This window comes from Phragmites australis, chromosome 6 (genome assembly GCF_958298935.1).
Source record: "Phragmites australis chromosome 6, lpPhrAust1.1, whole genome shotgun sequence".
Lineage (NCBI taxonomy): Eukaryota > Viridiplantae > Streptophyta > Magnoliopsida > Poales > Poaceae > Phragmites > Phragmites australis.
In genome coordinates, this window is record NC_084926.1 from 40598038 (window position 1) to 40623776 (window position 25739).

General features: G+C 42.4%; 3 protein-coding genes and 1 non-coding gene across 6 annotated transcripts; 2 read left to right on the forward strand and 2 right to left on the reverse strand.

The window, feature by feature from the left end:
* Positions 1 to 1948: 1948 nt before the first annotated feature.
* Positions 1949 to 6708, reverse strand: LOC133922483 (SWI/SNF complex subunit SWI3B-like). Its single transcript, XM_062367844.1, has 6 exons — positions 6397 to 6708; positions 5887 to 6293; positions 3601 to 3981; positions 3051 to 3183; positions 2489 to 2616; positions 1949 to 2394 (listed from the first exon to the last, which is right to left on the reverse strand). The coding sequence occupies exons 1-6, from the start codon at positions 6605 to 6607 to the stop codon at positions 2194 to 2196; spliced, it is 1461 nt and encodes a 486-aa protein (XP_062223828.1). The 5' UTR covers positions 6608 to 6708; the 3' UTR covers positions 1949 to 2193.
* A 3766-nt stretch (positions 6709 to 10474) lies between these two features.
* On the forward strand, positions 10475 to 10671 carry LOC133923344 (U2 spliceosomal RNA). The gene has a single exon (XR_009910600.1). It is a non-coding gene; the product is annotated as a U2 spliceosomal RNA (small nuclear RNA).
* A 5628-nt stretch (positions 10672 to 16299) lies between these two features.
* LOC133922481 (bZIP transcription factor 50-like) lies at positions 16300 to 19032 on the forward strand. The gene is made up of 3 exons (XM_062367841.1): positions 16300 to 16803; positions 17614 to 17834; positions 18384 to 19032. Exons 1-3 carry the CDS (start codon positions 16427 to 16429, stop codon positions 18692 to 18694), a joined length of 909 nt encoding a protein of 302 aa, XP_062223825.1. The 5' UTR covers positions 16300 to 16426; the 3' UTR covers positions 18695 to 19032.
* Positions 19033 to 19469: 437 nt separating this feature from the next.
* LOC133922484 (mediator of RNA polymerase II transcription subunit 18-like) lies at positions 19470 to 22883 on the reverse strand. 3 transcript variants are annotated; one of them, XM_062367846.1, is made up of 6 exons: positions 22421 to 22883; positions 22277 to 22339; positions 20494 to 20593; positions 20363 to 20420; positions 19934 to 20290; positions 19470 to 19821 (listed from the first exon to the last, which is right to left on the reverse strand). In XM_062367846.1, the coding sequence occupies exons 2-6, from the start codon at positions 22310 to 22312 to the stop codon at positions 19719 to 19721; spliced, it is 654 nt and encodes a 217-aa protein (XP_062223830.1). In that variant the 5' UTR covers positions 22313 to 22339; positions 22421 to 22883; the 3' UTR covers positions 19470 to 19718. The 3 variants fall into 3 exon arrangements, with proteins under 3 accessions (XP_062223830.1, XP_062223829.1, XP_062223831.1); XM_062367845.1 differs by having other exon boundaries at positions 22277 to 22349; XM_062367847.1 differs by lacking the exons at positions 22277 to 22339; positions 22421 to 22883 and adding an exon at positions 21493 to 22264.
* Positions 22884 to 25739: the final 2856 nt, after the last annotated feature.

Consider the following 25739-nt stretch of genomic DNA (forward strand, 5'->3'; position numbering starts at 1 on the left):
CGCCCGCCTCCTTTGTCTCTATGGATCCGTGCCCACCGCCCGTTGCCACCGTGCCATGCTAACCTAGTGACAATGAGTAGTATAAACTTATCGTATATGGTTGTTCTATACATATACGAATCCCCTGAGGTTTCCTAAATTTTAGGAGCATACGACTGTATCCAGAAAATGAGTCCTTGTATATATGAAAACTGCCCGTATATTTCAGAATATCCCTAAGTTTAAGAATGATCGAATCCTATTCGAAAAGGAATTTGGATGCTACACGTCAACCACCATATATATATGGTGCTAGAAGACCTTTCTGAGGACGAGAAGGCACAAGCCTATTGCACAAACCTACATAAGCCTAAAGCGCACCACGAGCCCCGAGCTTTCTATTCCCGTGATCTACATCAACTTCTCGTCGAGACTACTCGTAAGAAGCTATCGACTAGGTTTAGATCTCATCTAGACTAGCCAAGATCCTCCTTTGTAATATGTCTTTAATATTAATACAGGACCATATGGCGTAGAGCTATTATCTTTCGAGAAACCTAAAGCTATATAAATTTTAGTATACGATTCGACTACGGGAGTATATCCTACTTTATTCACATATTCGTAAGATCAACAATTTACTAATCGTCAATATCTAGCATTGTCAGACTATTTTCTTGCCTCCCCGCTGCTGGCACCATCCACTGTCCTCTGCCACCTACATCGATGGTGCCGCCGGTTCAACCGCCGTCTCGATCATCCCTCTAATCCCCAGCGAGCTCCTGAACCCCTAAACCCCCCTCCAGTAACCTCATCGGTGCCCATCGACTGATGCCGAGGAAAGACGATTAAATATGGGTTATGATATAATTCACAAATCAAATAAATAACCGTTCAAATTTTTAATTTTAAGATACCACGTTGAGATTCCTGCTATGATGAGGTTGGCTCCTCCTGCGAGCTTCAGGGTCGAGGTGGCCAGATTAGGCTTCAAGGCTCACTAGCCAAAGAGGGCGGTCGAAGGTGCAGGTTAACAGAGCGATGGTGAACCGTTGGTTAGACCATCTCCAACCATATTCCCTTTATTTCGTTCCCTTCCCGATTCCCTTCCCCGTTCTCATTCCCTTTATTTCCTCTCATCTCCAACAGCTTCCCCTCGAGGGGAATCGCGAAGAGAAAAGAGAGAGAATCCCGTCCTGAAGGGAATGACCCTGGGAATCCCGTCGTGACGGGAACCGTGAAGGGAAACCGTTGGAGCGCTGAAGGGAACGAAAATCCCGTCGTGAAGGGATTTTGGTCCCTGAAGGGAAACCGTTGGAGATGGTCTTAGGAGACTGACTGGCTAAGGAATAAGGGACGCATCAGGGATTTAATGGTTGTATCCACCGAAGACAAGGAGGATTTTTTTCAAATAGCATTATTTAGTGCATTTTTTACAACTTAGGTATGCCTTTTATACAAGTTGCAATTTGTCTAAAACGCAATTTTGCAACTTGGGAAATCCGCCCTATCCCAAGTTGCAATTTTTCATTTAAATAATATTATTTGAAAGAAAATTAGATGAAAGACAGCTCACGGGAATGGGCTAGTCTGAGCACTGAGTTGAGAAAGAAGCTAGCCAAGGTGGTCGACACTTGCACAAGGGGATAGAAGTGTAGGGGTGCAAATTGGTGAACTTGAAGGTATCTAACGATTCTCTTTAATTTAACTAATTACATTATTTTTAAAAAAAAATACTCAAATTTAAAAAAATAATATTATTAGTTGAATTAAAAAGGATCGGTGAACACCATTTCATTTCTATACCCCTATGCGGGAGGTGGCGTGGAGATGGGCAGTGGCAACGTGCAGCAAAGGCCGCTGGGTGTGGGCCTGTGGGGACGTCGTCGTAGCGACTCGGCAAGGCTCCCGTTCAAAGTTGCACAACCACAGCACACCAACTAACAACTGGTATATGGTACTCGGCTCGGGATGTAAACTTGCCTCACACTTCCAGGCCATTGTTTAATTTAAATAGGAACACAATTCTCATTTAGCTGGAATGAAAACGAAATTGGTTAGACATTGTTCATACTTCATACAACAGCTGAGGCAAACCAACACACAAAAGTGAATGAGCTACTCTACAGACGCCAAAGGGTTAGCTAATGCAGATACGGTGGAATGCAGCTCAATACTGCATCAAAATCATGCTACGATGAAGCTCTATTTGAATCAACTTATGCTAATCATAGGTTTTGGCTTCTCATCATCTTTGCTCTCGGTCGGTACAGCTAGGGGCCTGCGCTGATGTTGCATGACTGCCAGTTGATCTGCGAAAAGCAAATCCCTTAAACAATGGAGCTGCTGTCGCTCTTTCTCCATCAGCATCTCCTCCTGTTCAAAACGGCATATTTTGTCTTGGATTTCCTTCATCTGAAATGGTTTTACAACAAGAGATGATACAGACAAAGTCAATATACCAATCAACTTTTAAGCGGTCATTATCTCGGAGTTCTATTGTTCGTACCTGGACATCTACTATGTCGGATAAAGATTGCTCTGTATTGCTCCGTTCCATCTGAAGTTGCCCTCGTGCATTAGCAGCGGCCTCTTTGAGTAAATCATTGACTAAAAGGCCATTTGTGCAAGACGATTCTGAAGGGGACACTAATGTTAGCAAATATAACTTTTTAACTCACAATCATGGTACGCATTCAGCAGGCAGAGAGAATTTCGAAATTGAATATTGTTCATAATATGTGTCTATGCATACTTCGTATTGAGTTCGTCAATGCTGTATCCACTCCTGCCACATACATAACTCAGATACAAGTTCATATACTATTATTTGCATATGCCACAATGCTATAATACTACGCATGCATGAATGAGCTTATTGTTCCCTGTAGAATGTCATTTGCATACTGAAGCTATTGACACAGCACACACCAACCATCATTGTTGCCATTGCTTGCACTTTGCAGAGTGATGTGCAAAGCAGTATGTTGAGCAATAATTCAACGTCAATATGGCAGAGTTGCCAAAAAAAATATATGTCAAACCCACGGTTTAGAGAGAAGAGCTTATACCTTCTTCCCTGCTACTGTTCATTGAAGAATCAATCTCGCTGTCATTTAAATCAACCCGGGATTGTGCAGATATAGCTGCATGAGCTGCAGCTGAAGCAGCATCTGAACCCACAATAGCCGATAAGAATGCAACCTGCAAAAACAACATCAGCAACTCAGTTTTCTCCATCAGTTATTCTCCTTATTCAAAGTAAACAGCCATGTAAGCAGCCGACGAAACACAGCTGCCACCAGCATGCACATAGCAGGCCATTGCAACACATGTTGTGCACACCAAAGCCAGGAATCACTTTTCAAATGTTATGCCGGCAACAATTTTAGCTATATGTGCGAGGAGCTGAGGATATCTGAGCAAGTGATTTTCATCTATTAACAAGAACAATGTATCAAATGTAGTGTTTCAGGTGATACTTTTCGATACATCGCATGACTCATAAGTTGCAATTTACAAATATAATTCTGTTGGCGAAAACTATTGCATTTTGCTCCTAGTTCAAGTTGAATCAAGAATTAGCAGCTGCCACACCAGGGTAGAATCAACGATACAGACCTGGGCCATAATTGGATTGCTTGCATCTGCCAGTGGTGTGAGGCGTAGTCGTTTTGAGATATCTGCTCCTGAGTCATCATTAATGTCGTCATCATTCTCAAACTGCATTTTATCCTCCTTGGGTCCCATGAACTGTTCTCCAAAAGGCATCCGGATGAATCTAGCAATGCAATCTTTCTCTGATCGACTACCAACATGTTCAGACACTTTTTTCCAGTCTTCACCATAATGCAAGACAGCCTCAAGCAAGTGAAGGGTTTCTTTGTCAGTCCAATCTGATTTTGCATCTTCGGTAATTTCAACCCTCTTGAAGTCTGCTGTAGTCAGACCTGGCCGGTAGTTACCACGTACAAAGCACCTAGCACAGAGACTTATATCTGCCTGATCATAAGCAAATGTTAAGAAAACGACTTAGTAACTCTTCCGATTAAAATATCCAAGAAATCAACAGTAAAGTTTCAGCCAACATGGTTACAACTTACAACAATATATGACAACAGTAGTTGAACTGATGTAGGCACATTCTACCAATTGTACAAAATGAAGAGGCAAATACAGGCCAACGCGTGTTCCAATGTAACAGCAATGAAATTCATGGTTGACTTCAAATAACATGCACTTACTCTATAACATTTACAAATCTTCATCACATGTCCTTTTAATGGTAAAAGAATGGCATCGAGGAGTACATTAATTCAAAATTCATTCTAAAGTAATGCTGACAAACTGACTACAGTCACAATCCCTCCAAAATAGCTATGAGATAATGAAGTTACTACAAAAGCTCACGCAATGCCTTAATTGTTATCATCCTGCCCGAGCCACAAGCTCTGAAGTGCAAAGATACAGGCACATCAGAACTACTAATTGGCAGTGTTACAGCTTACAGGGACACGCGTGTCCAAAAAATTTTGGCCGCGTCAACGCGTATCGCCATGTCGACTCGCGTCGGACGCGGTGCGGCACGCATCCGACGCGTTGTGGCCGTGTCGGGAGAAGAGGAGACGGACCTGCAGCATCAGAGAAGCCACGCCGAGCACGTCGTCACACACCGGCGCTCATCCCCTTTCACCAGCTGCCCAGACCCAAACCGCGGGGAGAGGAGGAGGAGGCGACGGCAGGGGAGGTAAGGAGGAGGTGGCGGGGGAGAGGAGGCGACGACGACGGGGCCACGGGGGAGAGGAGGCTGGCGGCGAGGGAGAGGAGAGGAATCTAGAGGGGAGGCAGCGAAGTGATGAGGAAGCGGTGGCGTGCGTGGAAGAGAGGCTAAAGGAGTTAGGGTAACTTGGACGGGCTGGATAGGCCTACAAATGACGACCCATTTAGCCATTTCACCTTTATTCTTTTCTATTTTCTTTCTTCTTTTTAGCCTTCACAAATATAGTGGATTTGATTGTAAATCAGAAATACAATTTTATTTCCCCTCTGGTGTATTAAAGATGTAGATCTCTATGTTATACATATCTTTTATGTATATACTTAGGTTTAAAACATTATATATATATATATATATATATATATATATATATATTAGAAGAATCCCTGAATCCTATATTCTTGAGTTTGCCGAGTCGGACACCCACACCTGAGTCGGACTCCAACTCCCGCACCCGTATCCTAGTAACACTGCTAATCGGACTACAAGTCATCTAATTTATGCAATGAGATCAGGAAAAACATAAACACTTCAGTAGTTGCACATAACAGTAATCTAAAAAACCTAAACAAAATATTTATTGACAAGGTTGTGTGCCCACCTGTCCAGATACACTTTCTCGACGAGGATAAGAAGGATAAAGACTTCAACATGTGCGGGTCATTTAGTGTAGACAAGTATAACCCCCCTCAGTTCAAATTCATTAGCAATTAAATAAATCAATTCCCAAAGCAAACTATGCTAATATGCAACGTTGGCCTTTTGTCAATAAGGTTGTTCACTCATCTGTACTAATTCCCATTCTAAGAGGCATATCAATCAAGATAAACGAGTCACAACCATGGATCAACCAGGAACACCTAAATACCACGAGGAACCAAAGATGTAGATTTTGATAGCTCAATGTAACTTGTGGCAATCTTGTTCACTAGTAAGACGAAGTTCTTTTACATCGCATTCACACTAATTGGTGAATACTGTAGCAAATGGTCGCATAAACGAGCAAAGGTAATCCTACTCAAATCTAAAATGTTTCATGCGTTTTACCAAATATGTGTCTGTAACACAAACCTTATGCAGTAGCACATATATATGCAGTTAACAAATCAAAACAAGGGCAAGGCACTCACCTTCTCGCAGGCGAAGTAAGCAAGCCCACAAACGGTGCGGCACCCAGTGCAAAGCTTCCTGGGTGTTGTTGACCCAGCAGGCACCGAAGGCTGTGGCGCAGCCTCCTCCCTCTTCTCTTTTGCCTGCTTCGACCCGGATGGCAAAGCACCATAGTTGATGAGTCCCCACTCCTCAAGGAAGTCAAAGACGCGGCGGACGGAGCCAACGTCGCCGACAAGGCCCCGCCTGGCCTCGGTGAGCGTGAGCCGTCGCCCCGGCCGCGCACGGAACCTCCGCACCAGCGCGTCGCGGTAGTACTTGTACGCGTCGGGGCCCCGGCACCCGGACGCAGCCGCGGCCTCCCCCTCGAAGAAATCCGGCAGGAGGCGACGCTCTGTGTCGTGGATCGAGTCGTACGAGAACCACGCTGCGAGGGGAATCCCCGGTTACGGTTATACATAGGCTCTAGCTTCCCAAGAGGTGGGCGCCGCCGTGCTGGGGCATGGCGCGGGTGTTGGAGATTTGTTTACCTGAGTAACTCGGGACGGTGATGATGTGGGACGGTTCCTCCGCTCCGACTGCAGCGGCGGCGGTGGACGTGGGGGTGGGAGTGGCCTCCGATTTGACGGCGCCCGTGGTGAAGATCCTCGGAGGAGCGGCTGGCGCTGAGGGCGGCGGCTGCGGAGGTGCCGGTCTGAAACTGGCGGTGCCCGCCGGCGCCGTCGTTGTCGCGGTGGCCATCGGAGGTGGAAGGGGACAAGGAGCTGCGGAAGGGAAGCGTGGACGAGTTGGGTTGGGTTTCTGAGTAGCCCTTAGCAAAATTTGGGCCCGTCATGTTTGCGTGTTGGGCTGAAGTGAAGTGTGTTAGTTAATTTCGTTGTTTTTCCATTTTGTTAGTTAGAAGCAGTAGCGGCAGGCTCATTCTGTTGGAGTCTTTGACCGAGCAAACGACATGCGCGTCGAGTGGTCAAAAATCTAAAAATAAACAACATACATAAACGTATTTATTAAAATAAATAATATTTATCGTATTTAAAAAATTAGCATACGTATTCGACACATTATTTACTGAAAATGGATTTTCGATATATCATATACCGAAAAATCCATATTCGGCACACCGTGTGGTGAATACGCCACTGTAACCCGTATTCAGCACACCGTGTGCCGAATATCAACTGTATTCGGCACACTGTATAACCAATACGTGCTACAGTGACGTATTTGCCACACGGTGTGCCAAATATAACCATGTGCTGAATTAGTGACTGCACGATAGGCAAATACCGAGTGCTGAATATGGCACTGTAGCCCATATTTAACACACCATGTGCCGAATATATTATACGGTTAATATATTCGGTACATGGTGTGCTGAATATGGGCTACAGTGCCATATTCGGCACACGGTGTGCTGAATATGACCGTGTCCGCTAGAGGCGAAGTACCGTGCCAAGCATCATCTTGACCTTGTGCATGGTGACCTGTGCAGCCCTATCACTCCGGTGACCCATGGCGGCAGGTGCTACTTCCTCCTCCTCATCGACGATAACAACCGATACATGTGGCTGGTGTTATTGTTGAGCAAGGACAAGGCAACCGATGCGATCAAGAAATTTCAGGTCGACATCGAGGTGGAGACGGATAGGAAGCTCCATGCACTAAACATGAATCGTGGAGGGGAGTTCACCTCCATGACGTTTGGGGAGTACTGTGCGGAGAAGGCGTGCACAAGCAGCTCACGATGCCAAATTCATCACAACAGAATGGCATCGTGGAGCATCGAAACCAAACGGTGATGGCTATAACGCATTGTCTCCTCAAGGCGAAGAACATGCCAAGTACATTTTGGGAGGAGGTGATTGGCACAACTGTTTTCAACCTAAATCATTCACTGACGAAGAGTGTTAGTGGCATGACGCCGTATGAGGTATGGTATAGTGAGAAATTGACAGTGCATTACATGCGCACGTTCGGGTGCCTGGCGCATGTCAAGGTCACTCGTCCTCACGCCGCGAAGCTAGACGATAGAAGTGTGAAGATGGTGTTCGTGGGGTAAGAGCCGGGCTTGAAGCGCTATCGTGTGTATGACCCGGTGAGTGGATGACTGTATGTTACCCACGACGTCGTGGCCAAAGGGTGGAATTAGGAGGCAAACGACAGCGCTATCTCTGAGACGTTCACCGTGGAGTACACGATCACTGCTCTCTCGGGCGGTGGTGCGTCATACGCTCCTGTATCCCCTGCGGCCCCTACAATCGAGGAACATAGCATGGAGACATCGCGCAGGCGCATGAGCACTGGAGGCAGCTCTAGGGGTGTGCGCATCGAGTTTGCCACACCGCCGTCACACGTACCGTCCAAGCTCGACCTCGATGACAAAAGTGCACCATGCCGGTTCCACACTGTGGAGAATTACATTGACACCGCCCAGCCGCACGAGCAATATCCCGAGGAGTGGCTACTAGCGGCGCTAGAGGAGCCTACGTCATTTGCCAAGATGGAGCACGATCCCGCATGGTGAGCAGCGATGAAGGAAGAGATGGCTGTCATCGAGGACAATGACACCTGGGAGGTGATGGAGCTCCCGGTTGGTCACCGTTCGATCAGCCTCAAATGGGTGTACAAGCTCAAGAAGGATGCGCAAGAGGCAGTGGTCAAGCACAAGGCATGGCTTGTTGCAAAGGGCTATGTGTAGCATGTCGACGTTGACTTCGATGAAGTGTTCGGGTCAGTGGCATGACTTGACTCGGTGCGTGCGTTGGTGGCCTTCACGGCACATGAAGGATGGCCAGTGCATCACCTTGACGTTAAGTCAGCATTTCTCAACGACAACCTCATGGAGGAGGTTTACGTCGCTCAGCTGCCGGGTTTGTCCATCGTCAGCCATGAGTGGCAAGTGTTAAAGCTGCGCAAAGCGCTCTATGATCTCTGTCAAGCTCCGCAGGTGTGGAATGCTAAACTAGACAGCACGCTGGTGGTGCTCGGTTTCACTTGATGCATAGAGGAGCACGCGGTGTGCACACGTGACACATGGTTGGAGCGTCTGCTCCTGGGCGTCTACGTTGACGATTTGATTCTCACCGGTGCCAACCCATGTGAGATTGACCAATTCAAGGAGGAGATGCAGCGCTCATTCAAGATGAGCGACCTCAGGCATCCACGTGACACATGGTTGGAGCATCTGCTCCTGGGCGTCTATGTTGACGTTCTGATTCTAACCGGTGCCGACCCATGTGAGATTGATCAATTCAAGGAGGAGATGCAACGCTCGTTCAAGATGAGCGACCTCAGGCATCCAAGCTACTATCTTGGCATCGAGGTGAAGCAGGAGCCCAGGAGGATCACCATGAACCAAGCGGTGTATGCTGCAAAGCTCCTAGACAAGGCAGGCATGAGTGGCTGCAACAACGTTCAAGTGATGATGGAGACGCATTTGAAATTGAGTAAGAACAACTCAATCCTCCCATTGATCCTACATTATATCATAGCATTGTTGGGAGTCTACAATACTTGCTTCATACCTGGCTGGACATTAGCTTCGTGGTTGGGTATGTGAGTCGGTTCATGGCAAGCCCTATAACGGAGCACATGAGCGTCGTCAAGAATCTTCTCCACTACGTTGGTGGCACTCTCCACTTCGGCCTTAGCTACACCAAGGGCAACGATGATCTCAAGCTTGAGGGCTACAGTGATGCGTACATGGCCGGCGATGTGGATGATCGCAAGAGCACCACTGACATCCTTTTCTGCCTTGGTCGTGCGCCAATGACTTGGCAGTCCTAGAAGCAACTGGTGGTGTCACTTTCGTCATGCGAGGCCGAATACAGCATGGCCTCGACTATGGTGTGCCAGGGCATCTGGCTTGGGCGCCTACTTAGGAGTTTCTGCGGGTGAGTGGCCAGCGTCGCAACCATCTTCGTCGACAACTGATTGGCGATCTAGCTATGTAAGAACCCGGTTTTTCATGGCTGGAGTAAACATATCAAGACGCGCTTTCACTTCATTCTGGGAGTGCATCAAGAGTGGCAAGGATGTCATCCACAAGATCAGCACTGATGATCAGCTGGGAGACATACTGACTAACATCACTTGGCAGGGTCAATTTTTTGAACTTGCACTAGAAGATCGGTGCCTTCAACATTTTCAACAACTATATTAGGGGGGGGGGTAATGTTAGTTAATCTCAGTATTTTTCTATTTTGCTAGTTAGAAGCAGCAGCAGCAGGCTTGTTCTGTTGGAGCCTTGACCGAGTTGTACGGAGCATGCGCCCACGCTGCAACGTGCGAGCAACATGCACGTCGAGTGTGTTGTGCGTGTTGTGTGCGCGGACCCCGCCAGAGCTGGCCACAATCTTGTATCGGTGAATTAGTGGAGAAGAATGGAATCCAAAAAAGCTGCTAAGTTTGACAGCGATAAAATCATCTTGTGTTATGTGATAGAGAGCATTGAGTTCTTGCCAACAAAGTGTCGGTGGGCTCCAGGATTAGGTGGGCCCTAATAAGTATCCCAATTAATCATGCTATTTTTTTAGTATCACATCACTGGTTCTGAACTTGGAAGGTACTAGGAGAGAATAAGATGAGATGCAGAGCTAGAAGCAACTCATACCTTTCTCGGTTTTTTTGGCTAAGATCAAGTGTAGTATATGTTATTATTAGTTTAATATCTGATACATGGGCTATATGCTCACTTTGATATTAAATTTATTTTTTGCAGGAGAGGATCTACCACAGTGGCTTGCCACTGAGATCTTCGCACATCGCTTAGGTGTTGCACTATAGCTTAGGCCTAGGGCACTCCTACCAAATCCCATGTTTAAATGTCAATATCTCCAAATTAGCTTTTTAGGATTTATAAGAGGAAGATCTCAAAATTAGTTTTGTTCTTTTTTAGTGGAATTTTCAAATTTGTAAAATGGCCGAAATGGTGTTGCTTGTACAAGGCTACCATTCCTGGGTCCAATGTTAAAGTTACATTTGCCTGATATGAATTGGGATCCTCTAACTTCAGTAAAACCACAATGACTTTAATTCTCTGTGAGCCATTTGATCTCATATGGATGGTTAAGATTTGATGTATCAGAAAATCTCTACTACTTAAAAAATACGTAGTGTTTTCCACATCAGGCAAGACATCCTATCACCCCTCATGAGCTCTAACAAGTGGCCCCTCCACTCCCATCTCCACACAGCCGCAATTGCCATTCCTTCGATCCAGTTGCCTACGCCACCACCGTCATCGCCCTTGCCCCTATCGCAACCACCACCGTTCCTCTCCCCTCCATCCATTGCCATCATCCCCTCCCCACATTGTCGATCATGCCTCCGCCATATCCGTCCCATTCCATCGCCCGCTCCACCGTCTCCCTTCTCGATCCCTTCTCGCATGCCACCTCCAATGCCATCCCATCGTTCTCCATATCGTCTGTGGTCTCTCAAACCCCCCTGGCTTGGACTTCCGTCTATCTCTACCTCGGCTCTCCCCCCCCCTCCCCACTCCTTCTCCCCTTCGGGGCGTCGATCCTGTGCAATAGTGAGGCCTGCGTTGGGGCTGCGAGGCCGCTTCGATGTAGGAAGCCAGCACGGTGGCAGGGCTAGATCAGGGCTCAAGCCTGTGGTTGCGAGACGGCGTCGGGGCAGAAAGGCCGCACCGTGGAGTCAAGTTCACAGTCTCAGACCCGGTGTCCTCAGATTATCGACAACCTGCTCTGTTCCCACAGCCATTTCAGTTTTGATGGCCTCATCTAATTTTTTGGAGCTCGGTTTGAACTCTGTGGCATAAATTTCTTCAGTTTGTGCTTCAATTTGATGCACTGATCTGAATTTTTGAGCTCTGATTTTGGTTTGACTCAGTTGTTTAATGAGTCAATCAAGTGGTAGTGAAAATGTGTATGCTCATGTTCCTGATAAACCGTATTTCTCTACTTGTTTATCTTTTTCAACTTAGAACTATCTCCTATTATTTGTTCTAGTGAAATGCTAATAACAAGGTGAGGTGATGCTGTGCAGTCTTCTTGTAGCGATTAATTTGCTAATCAAGTGGATATGGAGTTTTCTTATGCACCAGAAAATACAACCCACGGTCCACGGCCGAGCATCGCGGTGGCTCGGTGTCCCCTCCGCCAGAAGCAGCATCTACAGTGCTCCCACGCGGCCAAGCAAAGCAAGGAAAAAGAGAAGGGTGAACTCAAAGTTGCACCCTTTCCCCCAGCCGTCCCTCCTTTCTTTGACCCGAACTCTTACCTACCGTTAGAGAAAATTAATGCTGCAAAATTAGGAGATTGGGTTGCAATTTGGGGCAAATCTTGGCTCATCAAGTGGTTAGGTTTCTGATTGGCTAAGTTTCCGTGGTGGCAATGTTAGGTGTCAGTTTTTTATGGTGGTCCACTGCTCTTGTTAGGACTAAGGGATGGTTGTTTATGCCCACTTTTATATTTTTCCTATTTACACACTTCTCACTACTACATATTTCAAATATGATCCACATGATTTGAAATCTTTTGTTTGTTAGTTTAGGATAGTAAACCCCTTCAATACTTGCTGAACTATCTTGTACTCGAATGGATTTATTTATCGCATATTAACTCATTGAGGCTAATTCTTAGGTACGCAATCGATGCAGAATGATGGATTATGAGTACTTGTGGAGAAGTGTTCAGAGTGTTGATTTGGATAATACTTCTGAAGTTTTGAACATATTATTGTAGGTATGGACCGTATGGTCAATCTTTCTGTGGGCCACTTGTTTTTCCTTCTACTCGTTTCTTCATCTTAGCACCAGGACTAATTGTCTAGCTCATAATCATAACAAACGATTACTTACTGTTGATCTCCTTAGTAAAATTAAGTTAATTTAGTGCTACGTTGATGCCATAATGAAAAATACAAATTGGGTGCCTAAACTTTTGTATCTGTTACTTAATTTGTTATTTTCACTTGGATTGCTGACTATTAGAACCCATTTTGCAGCAACACTAGCTGACTGGCATGTGACATGCATTTCTTAATATTAAGATTGAGATCATATATCACAGTTGTTTAGATTGGGACTTGGTTAGCCTATAATTTTACAGATCTGATGTTGTTGGCCTAACTGCTTTCAGAACATTGTTTTTATAGCTAATATGAAGGAGTAGGGATAACCTTCACAAATCTGTAAATCAAGTGGAAAATGGGATTTTTTAATATCCATTTAATTTAATATGGTATTGCTCATTTTGGTAATTAAGGTAATTATTTTGTTCCAAGGGTTGATGAACAATGGGTGAACTGTAAAGAGGTATATGTCGACATGGGTACAGTCTTTTGCCAAACCTTAATTTTTTTTGGTGTGTGCAAAGTGCATACCTTCACTTCTATAATTGAAGCTGTTGTCATCATGTTGCTGAAGATATCCAAAGGGTAGTGATTTGCTAGAACGTATGTCATCTACTTACTCTAACCAATATATAAATACCATGTATCTCTAATGATTACAGTAGCTTGTCATAGAAAAAAGTGATTATTACAATTTTCAGCACCCTTTGCTAATATGTGAATGCATGAATATGTTGTTCTGATTAATGTGTACCTATAGAGTGTCTGTTCGGGGAGAATTTTTTAATGTTTTTGTTATATCTTTTATTGTCTTGAATTAGAGATAGGAAGTAATTTCAGAAGAACCTTGAACATTTTAGGAATTTATGTCATATTGTGTTCAAGCTTGATTCTACCCACTACAATTTGGCATTTTTATTTTTTTTTTCTTTCACTATCATTTTTTAGTTGTTCCTCTTTTATTATGCTAAGTTTACCATACAAAAAATTCAGATCATCAAGCAATGAAAATGCTTCTTTTGTATGGCATTGGAGTTTTGTTCTACCTAATACAAATATGTTGACCATGTAAAACATGCTCTCTTTGTTAAGTTTGTAGTTATCATGGTTATGTATCTCTGAATGTAGTTGTTGTACTTGTAGTGTGCAAACAACGGCATATCCTGTAGCGTAGTGCTCTAAGTAGAAGCTCATATAATGGGTCACCTCTCTTTAGCTGGATCATATTGGACAAGTGTTGTGTCAGGTAGGTAGGTAGCTGGTTGTAGGCTTCATTTCAAAATGTGTCGTTGTTTTGTTCTTCCCACTATCTTGATAATGAAAATTTATTATGAGGTAACTGGTCTGTGATTTTAGTACCGACATTGTTCATCCCTTCTCATGATTATGCAAATCTATAATAGCTGCTTATGGAGGTCTATAGCGTACTCTGTTATGTTCATAGAGCTTGTATGTCTTCAAAACTCTCTAGATTTTTTGTTTACATTTTTGAGTCATATTTGATGATGAGGTATCAGAATGTAACTACACATGAAATCATCACATGCTTTTAGGATTCATCCCTACTTTCCTTGCATATCCACTTGTTTTAATAGTATGGCCAAGAGAAGCAAAGCAATCATAAAAGAGCTTGGATGAAATTGACATAGCAGCACACTAATCAGAATAGGGTTGCCCCACAATCAGGGTAGCAAGTCAAAGCAGACCTGCAAGACCACTTGCATTGGTTTGTCAAGCAGTACTACTTGAACCTGATAGTTTTGCGGTTGCATGATATAAGCTAAGTACAGAGTATGTCGTATCGGAGGAATATGTTGCAAGAAGATTGTGTTCACCCTTCATTAGGATGTTCAATTATTGGTTAAATATTAGTGGATACTTTATGATGGATGGGTTATTTTAAACAATTTAATGTATATCTTGTTTTTTCTCATGGACACATTACGTATTGTTTTTCTAATTATTAAGTATTGAAGTTGCATTAGGTTAAAATATAATAGGTATTGGTAAAATTTGAATACCGTGACGTTAGCACCGGTACTCTACTATACAGTTTAATTTACACATATATATATAGGATAAAGTCGTTCTTCATCCTCCAAATATACTTATAAACAAAGATAATTATAAATTTTATTTCAGTTTACTATTGCAGGTATTGTGGCGCCTTTTCACAAAACACAAATTAGTGTCCTCCCTTTGCCTTCGCATGATGATCCGGATCGGAGCCCATCGTGATCATGGTTCACGTTACCGACCTCCAGCGGTAACCGAAAAACCGCGGTAACTGCGATTACCGGTCAAAAATTCAAAAAAATTCGGAGAAAATTCATTCGGCAAATTTTGAATTTTTGCGAAAAAATCGTGTTTTTGCCCTCTCGGTAACCGCTCGGTTTTGGTCGGTTACCGAGCGATTTTCTCGTATTTTTGATTTGGTCGGTTACCGAGCGGTTTGGGTCGGTTACCGAGCGATTTTCTCGCATTTTTGATTTGATCGGTTACCGAGCGGTTTGGGTCGGTAACCGCTCGGTTTTCTCGATTTATCGAGCAGTTTTATCGAATTTCAGCGCAGTTCAACAAAAAACCTAAAAAAGGGTTCAATCTTGTAAAATCAATAACTAATTCATCTGAGCTTCAAATCAAGTGAAACAAATTTTGTTGGCTTCCTTGTAACATGATCTACATGATAAAAGTATTTATACTCATAAAAAATTTCAAAATTTTCTGTGAGAAATTTTATTTGTTAAACCAAGGTAAATGCATAGTTTACTCTTTGCTAATCCAAAAATCATGAAACTAATTTTGTTAGTCTTCTTACATGATCCTATATCTTTTAAAAATATATAAACTCATGAATTAGTTATTGTAACATGCATGATTGTGTAAATGTGTTGCGACTAGATTAATTCATAACTGACCCATCACACCTCAAAAATTAGTGAAACCATTTTCATTAGCTTATTTATATTATGATTTACGTAGAAAAAATAATAGTAGACATGAAAAAGTTAATTACAGTGCTGTTTCTTAACATATTCACTTTATGCTTGTGAACTTTGTAAAAATCATAGAGAATTTAATAAAACTCTAAATAAAGTGAAATCAATTTTAAAGATTCTCTTAAAATACGTTTTATACAAGAAAAATATGTGTTTGCATGTTACACTTTTCCTTAACATGAGTTAATAATTGAGCCACACGCTTCAATTTTTTTCATTTTTTTCAAACTTTCTCCCTATATAATATGATGCAAACGACATTATTTTTAAAAAAAAATTTCACAAAAGATCTTAAAATTGTGTCTAGTTTTTTTTGAATTTTTTTATTTTTTCGAATTTTTTAAATTCAAATTTCGATTATTATTCAATTTTTAAAATCGAACCGAATCAAAAAAGTCGGTAACCACGATTTTTAACAGTTACCGACGGTTTTTTAACGCTGATCGTGATTCGCAGCCTAACCCACATCCTTCCGCCGCCCCCCAAGTCCACGTACCACGCGCCAAGTCCGAGCATGCGTGGCACTTCCTCGCCTCCCCATTGGCCGCGCCACGGCATCACCATCAGTGGGGCCCACCATGACCCCCTCCCCACCCAAAAAACAACCTCGTTGAGTTCACACTTTCACACTCGCTGCACCGTCTCCTTCCTCAGAAAGAGAAGCCCGAGGAAGAAATGCGTGGGCGCCAACGAGCACAGGACGCAGCTGCCGCGTCTCGAGCCTAGCTGGGTCCACATCGCCATGGCGGCGTCGGCACCGGCGGCGGCTGGGGTTGGGGGAGGAGGGGACCGCGACCTCCCCCTCGAGGAGGTGAACGCCCTCCTCGCCTCCTTCTCCAGCGACCCGCCGCTGCCGGCGCCGGTGGTGGAGGCAGGGACGACGTCGCGGGAGCAGGTGGCCCCTGGGGAGAGCCTCGGGGTGCGTATGGGCGATGTCGAGAGGTTCCTCATGGAGGACGACGCGGACGAGGCGCCGGTGGACGGGGTTGGGGTTGATGAGTTCTTGGACGGCATCCTTGCGGGCGAGGATGATAGGAGCCCCTTGGGAGGGACGAGCATGGATGGGGAGGCGGTAGGTGTGGATGCCGATGATGATCCCAACAGCAAGAAGAAGAGGAGGTAATGATCTTCGATTCGGATGTGTTGGGGGGGGGGGGGGTTCCCATTTTTGTCTAATTTTATGCCGCTTTCAAGTTAAGACTAGATTACCTCGTCTAGCATTTTTGTAGGAAATAGTTGCCTCTCATGTAGCTAGAGAAATTAGTTTTATGCTGCCAAAATCTGTTAAGAAAATTGTTAGTGAGTTGGGCATCAATTTGTGTTGGGGAGGAGCTGCCGAATTTTGGTTGTTCTTAATTATGCATTTTTCTATGTGTCTGTGCATGTCAAATGATGCTCGAGCGATTGCCTGATCAAGAAATGAATATTATAAGATGATGATCTATAGGAGAAATTCGAAATTGTACATTCGAGAGCAGAGCCCCTGATGCCATGTATGTGAAAAATTGCATAAGATAATGACTTAGGTACCTTTTCTAAGCACTTCATTATTGCTTATTTGTGGACTAGTTTCTAGAGGATTGTTGTTTGTTGTTCAGAATTGTAACTGCTACATTTGGTTAGGACGTTGTGAGCCTTATGACTTGATGAGTTTCTTACTCATTTCCTGCTTCTGAGGAGGCTAGTGAACATTAGTTATTAAACAAAATAAGAAAAAAAGGTGGGTGGGTCTTTTATATATATTTTTTTGTTGGTTTTGTATGACAGCGCACGATAAATTTTGGTTAGATTGCTAGTCTCTTCAGATGGATCAAGACGGTGTCATAATTTTTGTATTACTAGAAGGCTCACTAGCGAAGCATAGATGATACATTAATTCATAAGATGCTTGGTTTATAATCAGTGCTTTGTTATGTTGTGTCTCATCAGACAAATGAGGAATAGGGATTCTGCTATGAAATCGAGGGACAGGAAGAAGTTGTATATTAAAGATCTGGAGATGAAGAGTAAGTATTTGGAAGCGGAGTGCTGCCGCCTAAGCTATGCCCTCCAGTGCTGCACTGCTGAGAATGTGGTGCTTCGCCAGTGTTTGCTGAAGGATAGGCCAGTTGGTGCTCCCACAGCCATGCAGGAGTCTGCCGTACTCACAGGTAAAATATACCAGCAAATCTATATTGGTTTCACCCAGTGCATCATTCTTCATTGTCATCAATTAGCGTTCTTCTGTGCTTCTCAGGATGAACTATGAACATTGTATCATCATTTATGCGGGTTGGTTTTTGAGAAGTCCTTGAACTGAATCCTGTTATTTTAGGCATTATCTTGCCTTGTAAGGTTGCAAATTGCATGGGCCACTAACGCATGCATGGCACAACACTTGTCCAGAATTGGATGCGCCCAATCAGCTATTCATTTGAATTAGAGATGTGATAGCAATACTCTTTGGCATTCTTGTTTTTTTCTGAGAGGACACTTTTGGGCGTCATTTTTTACTGTTGAAAAAAAATTGAAATCCATATTCATTTAGCATAAAGTAGGAAATATAATCTAGACTAATTTCTACCGATAAATATGTGCTAATGAAGTGTCAGAATCATATTTCGTTTCTTTGTCAACTGTAGACAAATACCGATTTTGACAGGAGCTACAGATGGTTTTATCATACTATTGCCTCTAATGCAACCGTTTCTTGTTTGCAGAAACCCTGCCGCTGGTTTCCCTGCTTTGGCTAGTGAGCATCGTGTGCCTATTCCCGATGCCCAGCATTCTCAACAGAAGCCCGGTGGCTCCAAGCAGCCTCGAAAGAGATCCCGTAAAGTTGGCCAGAATGGCAACAAACGGGGTAGAGATGACCAGAATGACGACAAACTGTATAAAGATGACTGGAACAACAACGAACGGTGATGCCCATGGGACTCTTGAACTCATTTGCCATGGCAGACGCTGCAAGGGCAGGAGGGCGAAGATGAAGGTCCCTTGGTTGCCATGGCATGTAGCAGCAGCTTGCTAGGCTGCCGGTCATCTTGTAAAGCTGAACATGTTGGCACTTGGGATGCCTGCCTGCAGCCTTGTAGCGGCTCTAATGTTCCGTTCTTTTCTTGACACTTATATGGTTGAAGAAATGTAGTAGTTGCTTATAATGGTTTGCTAACTATGCACACCACCATTCTTAGGTGGAGATGATAACAGCAGATAGTATCAAAAGATGGATTAGCTAGCTGGGTGACCACAGTTGCTGAAGCCCGGAACCTTTCAATCTTTAGTTTTTCTTTTTCTTCTGAAACTAAGTGAAGCTCGGTGAAGATGATTCTGCGTTCATGAAATAAAATTCATATAGTTCCTGGTTCATAGTTCCGTAGTTCTAAGTCGTGCATATCAGAAGTAAGCTGAATCGTATGTTGAAGTTCCAGTATGTTAGTGTTGCATAGACCCTCTGCTTAAAGCACCCAGAAGACTAGACCTGTGAATCACTGAAAACTAATTCATCTTATGAAATACGTAACTAAAGCAATTGCAATATTGCTCAGTACCATACCATTGCATGGTCCACGCGACGCATCATTTCAACACTTGTCCAATTTATCCATCTTTGCGATGGAGTTGAGCTAATTTTCCATTAGACATGGGTAGCAATGCTACTCAGCATCATCGCAAAGATTACCAAGATGGAAAACACTATTCAATGTGTCACCATGAGAAACCAAACACCAAACACTAGCAGCTACGTAAAGCACTGCAAAAACTGTGGGTTTGACTTCAGCACAAGTGCCGGGACCAGAAAACAATGCCAGCTAAATAATTTGATTACTGTGTCGATGATAAAAAAAAAGTTGCATATACACAACAGGTGGGTCGCACGGATTGATAAGCTACAAGTCACGACGTGCCCACAAGCAAGCAAATCAGATGCAAGAACTTGGCGCATCGCTCGCCAGCGCCATGGCGAAACTGCCCGCTCAGCCCAGCGAAGACCGCCTAATCAGCTACACCGCCCACTCAGCTCAACGAAAACCACCACAGCAGCCATGCCAACATTACAAGGTTTTGACACCACAACTTGACATGAGAGAGGCAGCTGCAGCGCCAGCGGTTGGGACGATTCCAGTTGTGTTTCCTGGTTTTGACAGATGCAGCAGCCTGCAGCGCATTTGCAGCCTTACATGAGTAAAGATTACTAAAAGAAGACTGGTGTTTGATTTATTCATATGTATCCTCCAATTGGAGTCTTGAAATTCTAAGGGGTACTCACGGTGCAAGATATTCACAGAACGCAGTGACAGCTGAAACAACATCGTTGTAATTGTCAGCAGCAGCAGGTGCCGTGATTTCCACTAGCTGCATGCCAGGAGTGACCGGCACAGCTTCATCAGTCGCATGGAGCTTTGCCATCTTGTTAGCAGATGTAACAGTGACGGTGATCTGGGCACCTCGGTGGAAGCAAAATGCAAAGCCGATCTTCAAAAGTTCATGGTCTAGCTTGTACCCTATAGTGTAGAAGTAGTGCAGGACATTCTTGCTAGCTTTGCTCTCCACAACTGTACGAACCAGAACTGAGATTTGCTCCGCACCAGCACCTCTCATGGCACCACCAACATGTCTTATGGTCCTACAGCATTGCCATGATTATTCACGAACATTACAAAAAGTATATTTTCAGCAGCTTAGCACAATTAGTTACCAGGATGGTGTGGGCTGAGCTAAGTCACACAACAAACGAACCTCGGATGGGACAACACCTGTATGAGTGAAAGATGTCGGTTAATATAGCACTTGCGTATGAATGAAAGAACGGACAAATCACTAACTAACCTAACTTGGGTCCACTTTTAAGACACAGCTCATGAATCCTAACACGCTCTGTTGGGGCACCAGAGAGACCCTGGAGAAGAACCTCAAGAGCTTCTACATGCTGCAAAATGAGAAGATCACTCAAAGGTTAAACTAAAGTTTACGCTAATGGCAGAGCAGTAGAACTAAATGAAGTCTAAGTGACATTCTTAGAACCACACATCAGCTAGAATATACTAATTAAATTTCCCTTTATTGTAAACGCACAATAATAGATTATATGGTTCCTCCAACTGTATATTAATTAATATTATTGTGTTAACATGCTGAGCAGATAAGGCAAATGAAACCTCAGGTCTCAGAACTCAGAAGTAGTGCTTCAAAATGGGGAAGAAATTATTGACATGTAATGGTCCACATTTCTATCAATCGCTTCTGCGATTTTTTTTTCTTATTCAGTATTGATCTGTGCTGAGAATGATAAGCTTTAGCAACACTTTTTATTCTTTATAGACATTAAGCTACGCCATTACTTCATTCTTGCCAAAAAATGACAAGTTAATTCACTTTTTAGCTCAAGTACATACTACAGAGTTGAATGGACTCTAAGCTCTACAGTTGGTGGTTCTCTTTTCTAAAGGTTGTCCAATACAAGGTGGACCAGCAAAGTTTAGTTGACTGAGTCAAGGATAGCATACATGCTGTTTAAAAGGTCTATCACAAGTCTAGAAATTGATAAACAAGTGCCTACAGATAGTAGCTATCTTTATTACCATTAAACACTCAGTAGGTGAATGGCTGCCTTTCCAATTTTCTTAAAAAACTACACACTGAGAGAGGGCCAGCAGCCAGACCTCCCACCCCAAAAAACCAATACCAAAAACCAAATTAAAAACGGACAAGATTGCTTTCCCTAACAAACTAACATATTATATTCCTCCCTCAAAACCTCTAACAAAAAGAACAGAAAAAGGCACCTCCTTTACAAACAAATCAGTATCTAAAAAATAATAATCTTACCATAAAAAGATCCTCTTCTCTCTCACAAATTCCTTTCAAAGGATCCTCATCCACTTAATTTTCCCAATGGACACCACATCCTCTCAGTCTTTACAATTTTCCCAATCACCGGCACGAAGAGGTGATACTTGCTATAGCGGAGATTGGCAGGATGTAGTGCCGGAGTCGAGGGTGAAAAGTAGGCCCAGCACAGTGGGGGAACTATACTAAAGACAGTGCTTGGCAGAGCACTTAATGCAGCTAATGGTGTGGTGCATGTTAAGCTCAATGATGGTGACTAAGCATGGTATGGTAATACGAATTTCTTTATCCATTGTAACGGGCATTCAATTAGTTATGCTGCAGTGTTAAGCAACAAAATCAATATCTAAATAAACTTGTATATACTTCATCTAATGAATATTAAAACTCCAAATACCAAGTTTTTCCACACTCCAAAGCTTGCATGAAAATTGTTGTAAAATCTTAGACACAATCAGTGAGAAGAAAATTATGTCAGATCAGGAAACTTGGTACATGACACAATAGGCTATAGTAACAACAACAAGGAAAGTTCTCCTATCATTCAACAGTTAGAAGGGATGCATCAAGAACATCGCATAAACCGTCATCCCGACCGGCATTATGACGCATCAATTTCCTGGTCACAGTTCGAATCAGCGGAGAGGTGTTCGCATGAACCAACGTATACCTTTTTTTCATAACTAGAGTTCGCTTGAACTGTCATCAGCGCATGGAAAGCCCACATATGACTTGCTAGAGAAAATGCAAAGAAGCCCAATACCTGGGTCTCGATGATTCCCTGCACCACGCACTCCATCGACCTACGGTTCCTGGTACTGGAAGCCTGAAAGAGACTAATAAACCAGGATCATAGAGCTTGTTTGTGAGCCAAATTTACCTGACCGGAGTACTCTCCGAGATTTACCGTAGTGGTGTTTGGTTGGTGCCCTGATGTGCTGCTTGACTCAGGCAACCGAGCTCAGGCTCAGGCGCAGGAAATCGGGCGCCTGTTGCGCACACCCTTCACGCAAGCCTGCAAAGCATCCCACCCGCGAAGCCTCACCACTCAACGTCGTCGCCGAGATCCACCGCGTCCGTCCAGGCAGAGAGCTTCCCGCCCAACGTCGTCGACGGGATCCACGGCGTCCGACCAGGCGCTGCCTCCCGTGCCCTCACCCCTGCGTCTGTGCGCCTGCCGCCTCGCTCCGCTCGTCTTCCGCTCGATCCTGCTGCGAAGCAAGCGGTTCGGTTACCGATCTATGCTTTGGAGGAGTAGACGGATTTGGGGGGCGATGGGATCTGGGGATGGATTTCTATCCCATTGCCTCGTCCTCTCTCTCTCTGCCCGCTCGTTGCGCCGAAGGAAGCTGAAAGCAGGTTTGGCTTACCGGCCGAGCTCGGGCGGCGGTAATCGAAAAGTGGCGGTTATCGTTTTAAAATTAAAAGAATTGAATAAAATTAAAAAATAAATAAAATTTATTTGGTAAAATTTGAATTTTGGGAAAAAAATCGTGATTTTACCCATCAGTTACTGAGCGAATTTTACGATTTATTGAGCAATTTTTTTGAATTTTTTTATTATCAGTAACAGCTCGATTTTCTCGATTTATCGAGCGGTTTTCTCGATTTCTTGTGAAATTTAACAAAAAAATTCAAAAATTATTTTAATCTTGTAAAATTAATAACTAATTCATCTGAACTTCAAATCAAGTGGAGGTTTACTTGTAACATAATCTACATGATAAAAGTATTTATACTCATAAAAAAGTTCAAAATTTTTTGTGATAAATTGTATTTGTTAAACCAAATTAAATGCATAGTTTACTCTTTGCTAATCCAAAAATCATGAAACTAGTTTTTTTAGTCTTCTTACATGATCCTATATCTTTTAAAAATACATAAACTCATGAATTAGTTATTGTAATATGCATGATTGTGTAAATATATTGCGACTAGATTAATTCATAACTGATCCATCACACCTCAAAAATTAGTGAAACCACTTTTATTAGTTTATTTATGCTATGATTTACGTAGAAAAAATAATAATAGACATGAAAAAGTTAATTACAGTGTTGTTTCTTAACATATTCACTTTATACTTGTGAACTTTGTAAAAATTATAGAGAAATTAATAAAACTCTAAATAAAGTGAAATCAATTTTAAAGATCCTCTTAATATACGTTTTACAAAAGAAATATGTGTTTGCATGTTAAACTTTTCCTTAACATGAGTTAATAATTGAGCCGCACGCTTCAAATTTTTTCATTTTTTTTCAAACTTCCTACCTGTAGAATATGATGCAAACGACATTATTTTTGAAAAAAATTCACAGAATGTCTTAGAATTGTCTAGTTTTTTAAAGATATTTTTATTTTTTATTTTTTTGAATTTTTTAATTCAAATTCGGTTACCGTTTGGTTTTTAAAATCGAACCGGACCAAGATGGTTGATTATCGTGATTTTTGCTCGATTCTTATTGGTTTTTTAACCCTGGCTGAAAGCACTTCTTCTAATTTACGTTTCACTCGGACATAAAATAGATGAAAGTGCACTTTTGATTTCCAACCAAACAACACATTTTCAACTTGCCAGGCTTTCTTGAGGCATCACTTAGGGTAGCAATCAAACATGCCTGTAATCTCCAGGATCGGCTCGGGCATGAGGACTCAGCTAAGCCCTTGGTTTTAAGATAAAGCGAAATATTAGAACAATCCATCTCAGCAAATTAGCGCTTAAGGATATGTTTAAGGGGGCTCGAGCTTCAAACTCTATCGTAGATTTAAACGGAGCACTTCTAAATATCCTAGCTCCATCAATTCATAGATCAACCAATTTCATAAAGCAGTTCCTCTTGTAGTTCATTTTAATGAAGTATCTACATCGTTGTAATCGGTATATTCGAGTATCTATAAACTATGTAATATTTGTAATCAAATTATTTCGTAATAACTTATATATTTTTTTATTATAATATTTGGAGAAAATAATATTTTCTTACGTTAAAAACATTCATAAAAATTATATGTATTGAATTTAATACAATCAAATAATCACAGATGCTTATATGTCAAAAACAGTGTACATGAACACCATAAAGTGTACCATTGATAATTCTCCTAAAATCCTCTCATTCATGGATCTAGAGTCATCATGTTAGCCAAACAAATTCACAGTCTAGCTCAATTTAATACCGGTTAAGGTGTCAATTTAGGCATGTCGCGTAACAAGTTTGTTCTGACGTTTTGCAATAGCCAAGTTCGAGTAAGGTGGTTGAAAACATATTGTGATAATGAAAAGTGGACAATGGTGTCAGCCAGGTGAAATATGGTGATAGAGCTACGATGGTTGATTTTTTTTTTAATAATAGTATTTAATATATAATTGCAAAAATAGAAATTAAAAAATAGAAATTAAAAAAAGGTGACAATCATCTTACTAAGTGCCAACTAGACATTTGTTGGCTTCGGAGTATCGGCAAGGATCTTATCAGCACTCTGAATACCGATAAGTGGTAAGCTTGACACCACGAAGGTGTTGGTAGTGCGCGAAGGCCTATCAACACCCCTATTAACCTGTAGAGTGAGACATGTTAGCATCTATGTTGGTCTGTAAAGTGAGACCTGTCGGTATACTGAGTGTCGAAACATCCTTTTTCCCACGCTCATATGTATGTCATATGAATGTCGGTATACGGAGTGTCGACTAGCATTTATTTTTATATTTTTGTTTATTTTATTTTTATAATTTTTCAATAAAATATTACTATTAAAAAATCACTGATAGTTGAGAGCGAAAGGTAAAGTGAAGTAGGAGATATATGTCACCAAACATGATAAAGATACAACCTAATCTTCTCTTTTAAATATGTAGTTTGGGACGTTTAGCAATTTCGGTCTAGAACCGTGCACTACAAATTTTCACCAAACACTACACTCACTCCCGTCATAAAGACATATTATTTTGAGAACAAAATCGATGAAAATTTTAAAACTTTGACTAAACTTTTAAAAAATTTAGCTTAAAAACCTTAAAATCATATATATAGATTTATCTTAAAAATATTTTATAATAATATAAATACAATAATATTATAAATATATTCTAATAGAAAATTTCTATTATAGTTCATTTGAAACCATGTCTTATTATACTAAACGAGCGAGTCCAAGTATCAAGTATGTTATTCCATCCTCTTTTCAAGCGCCCCACGAAAAGTCAAAATCGCAGTCCTACCCTTCCC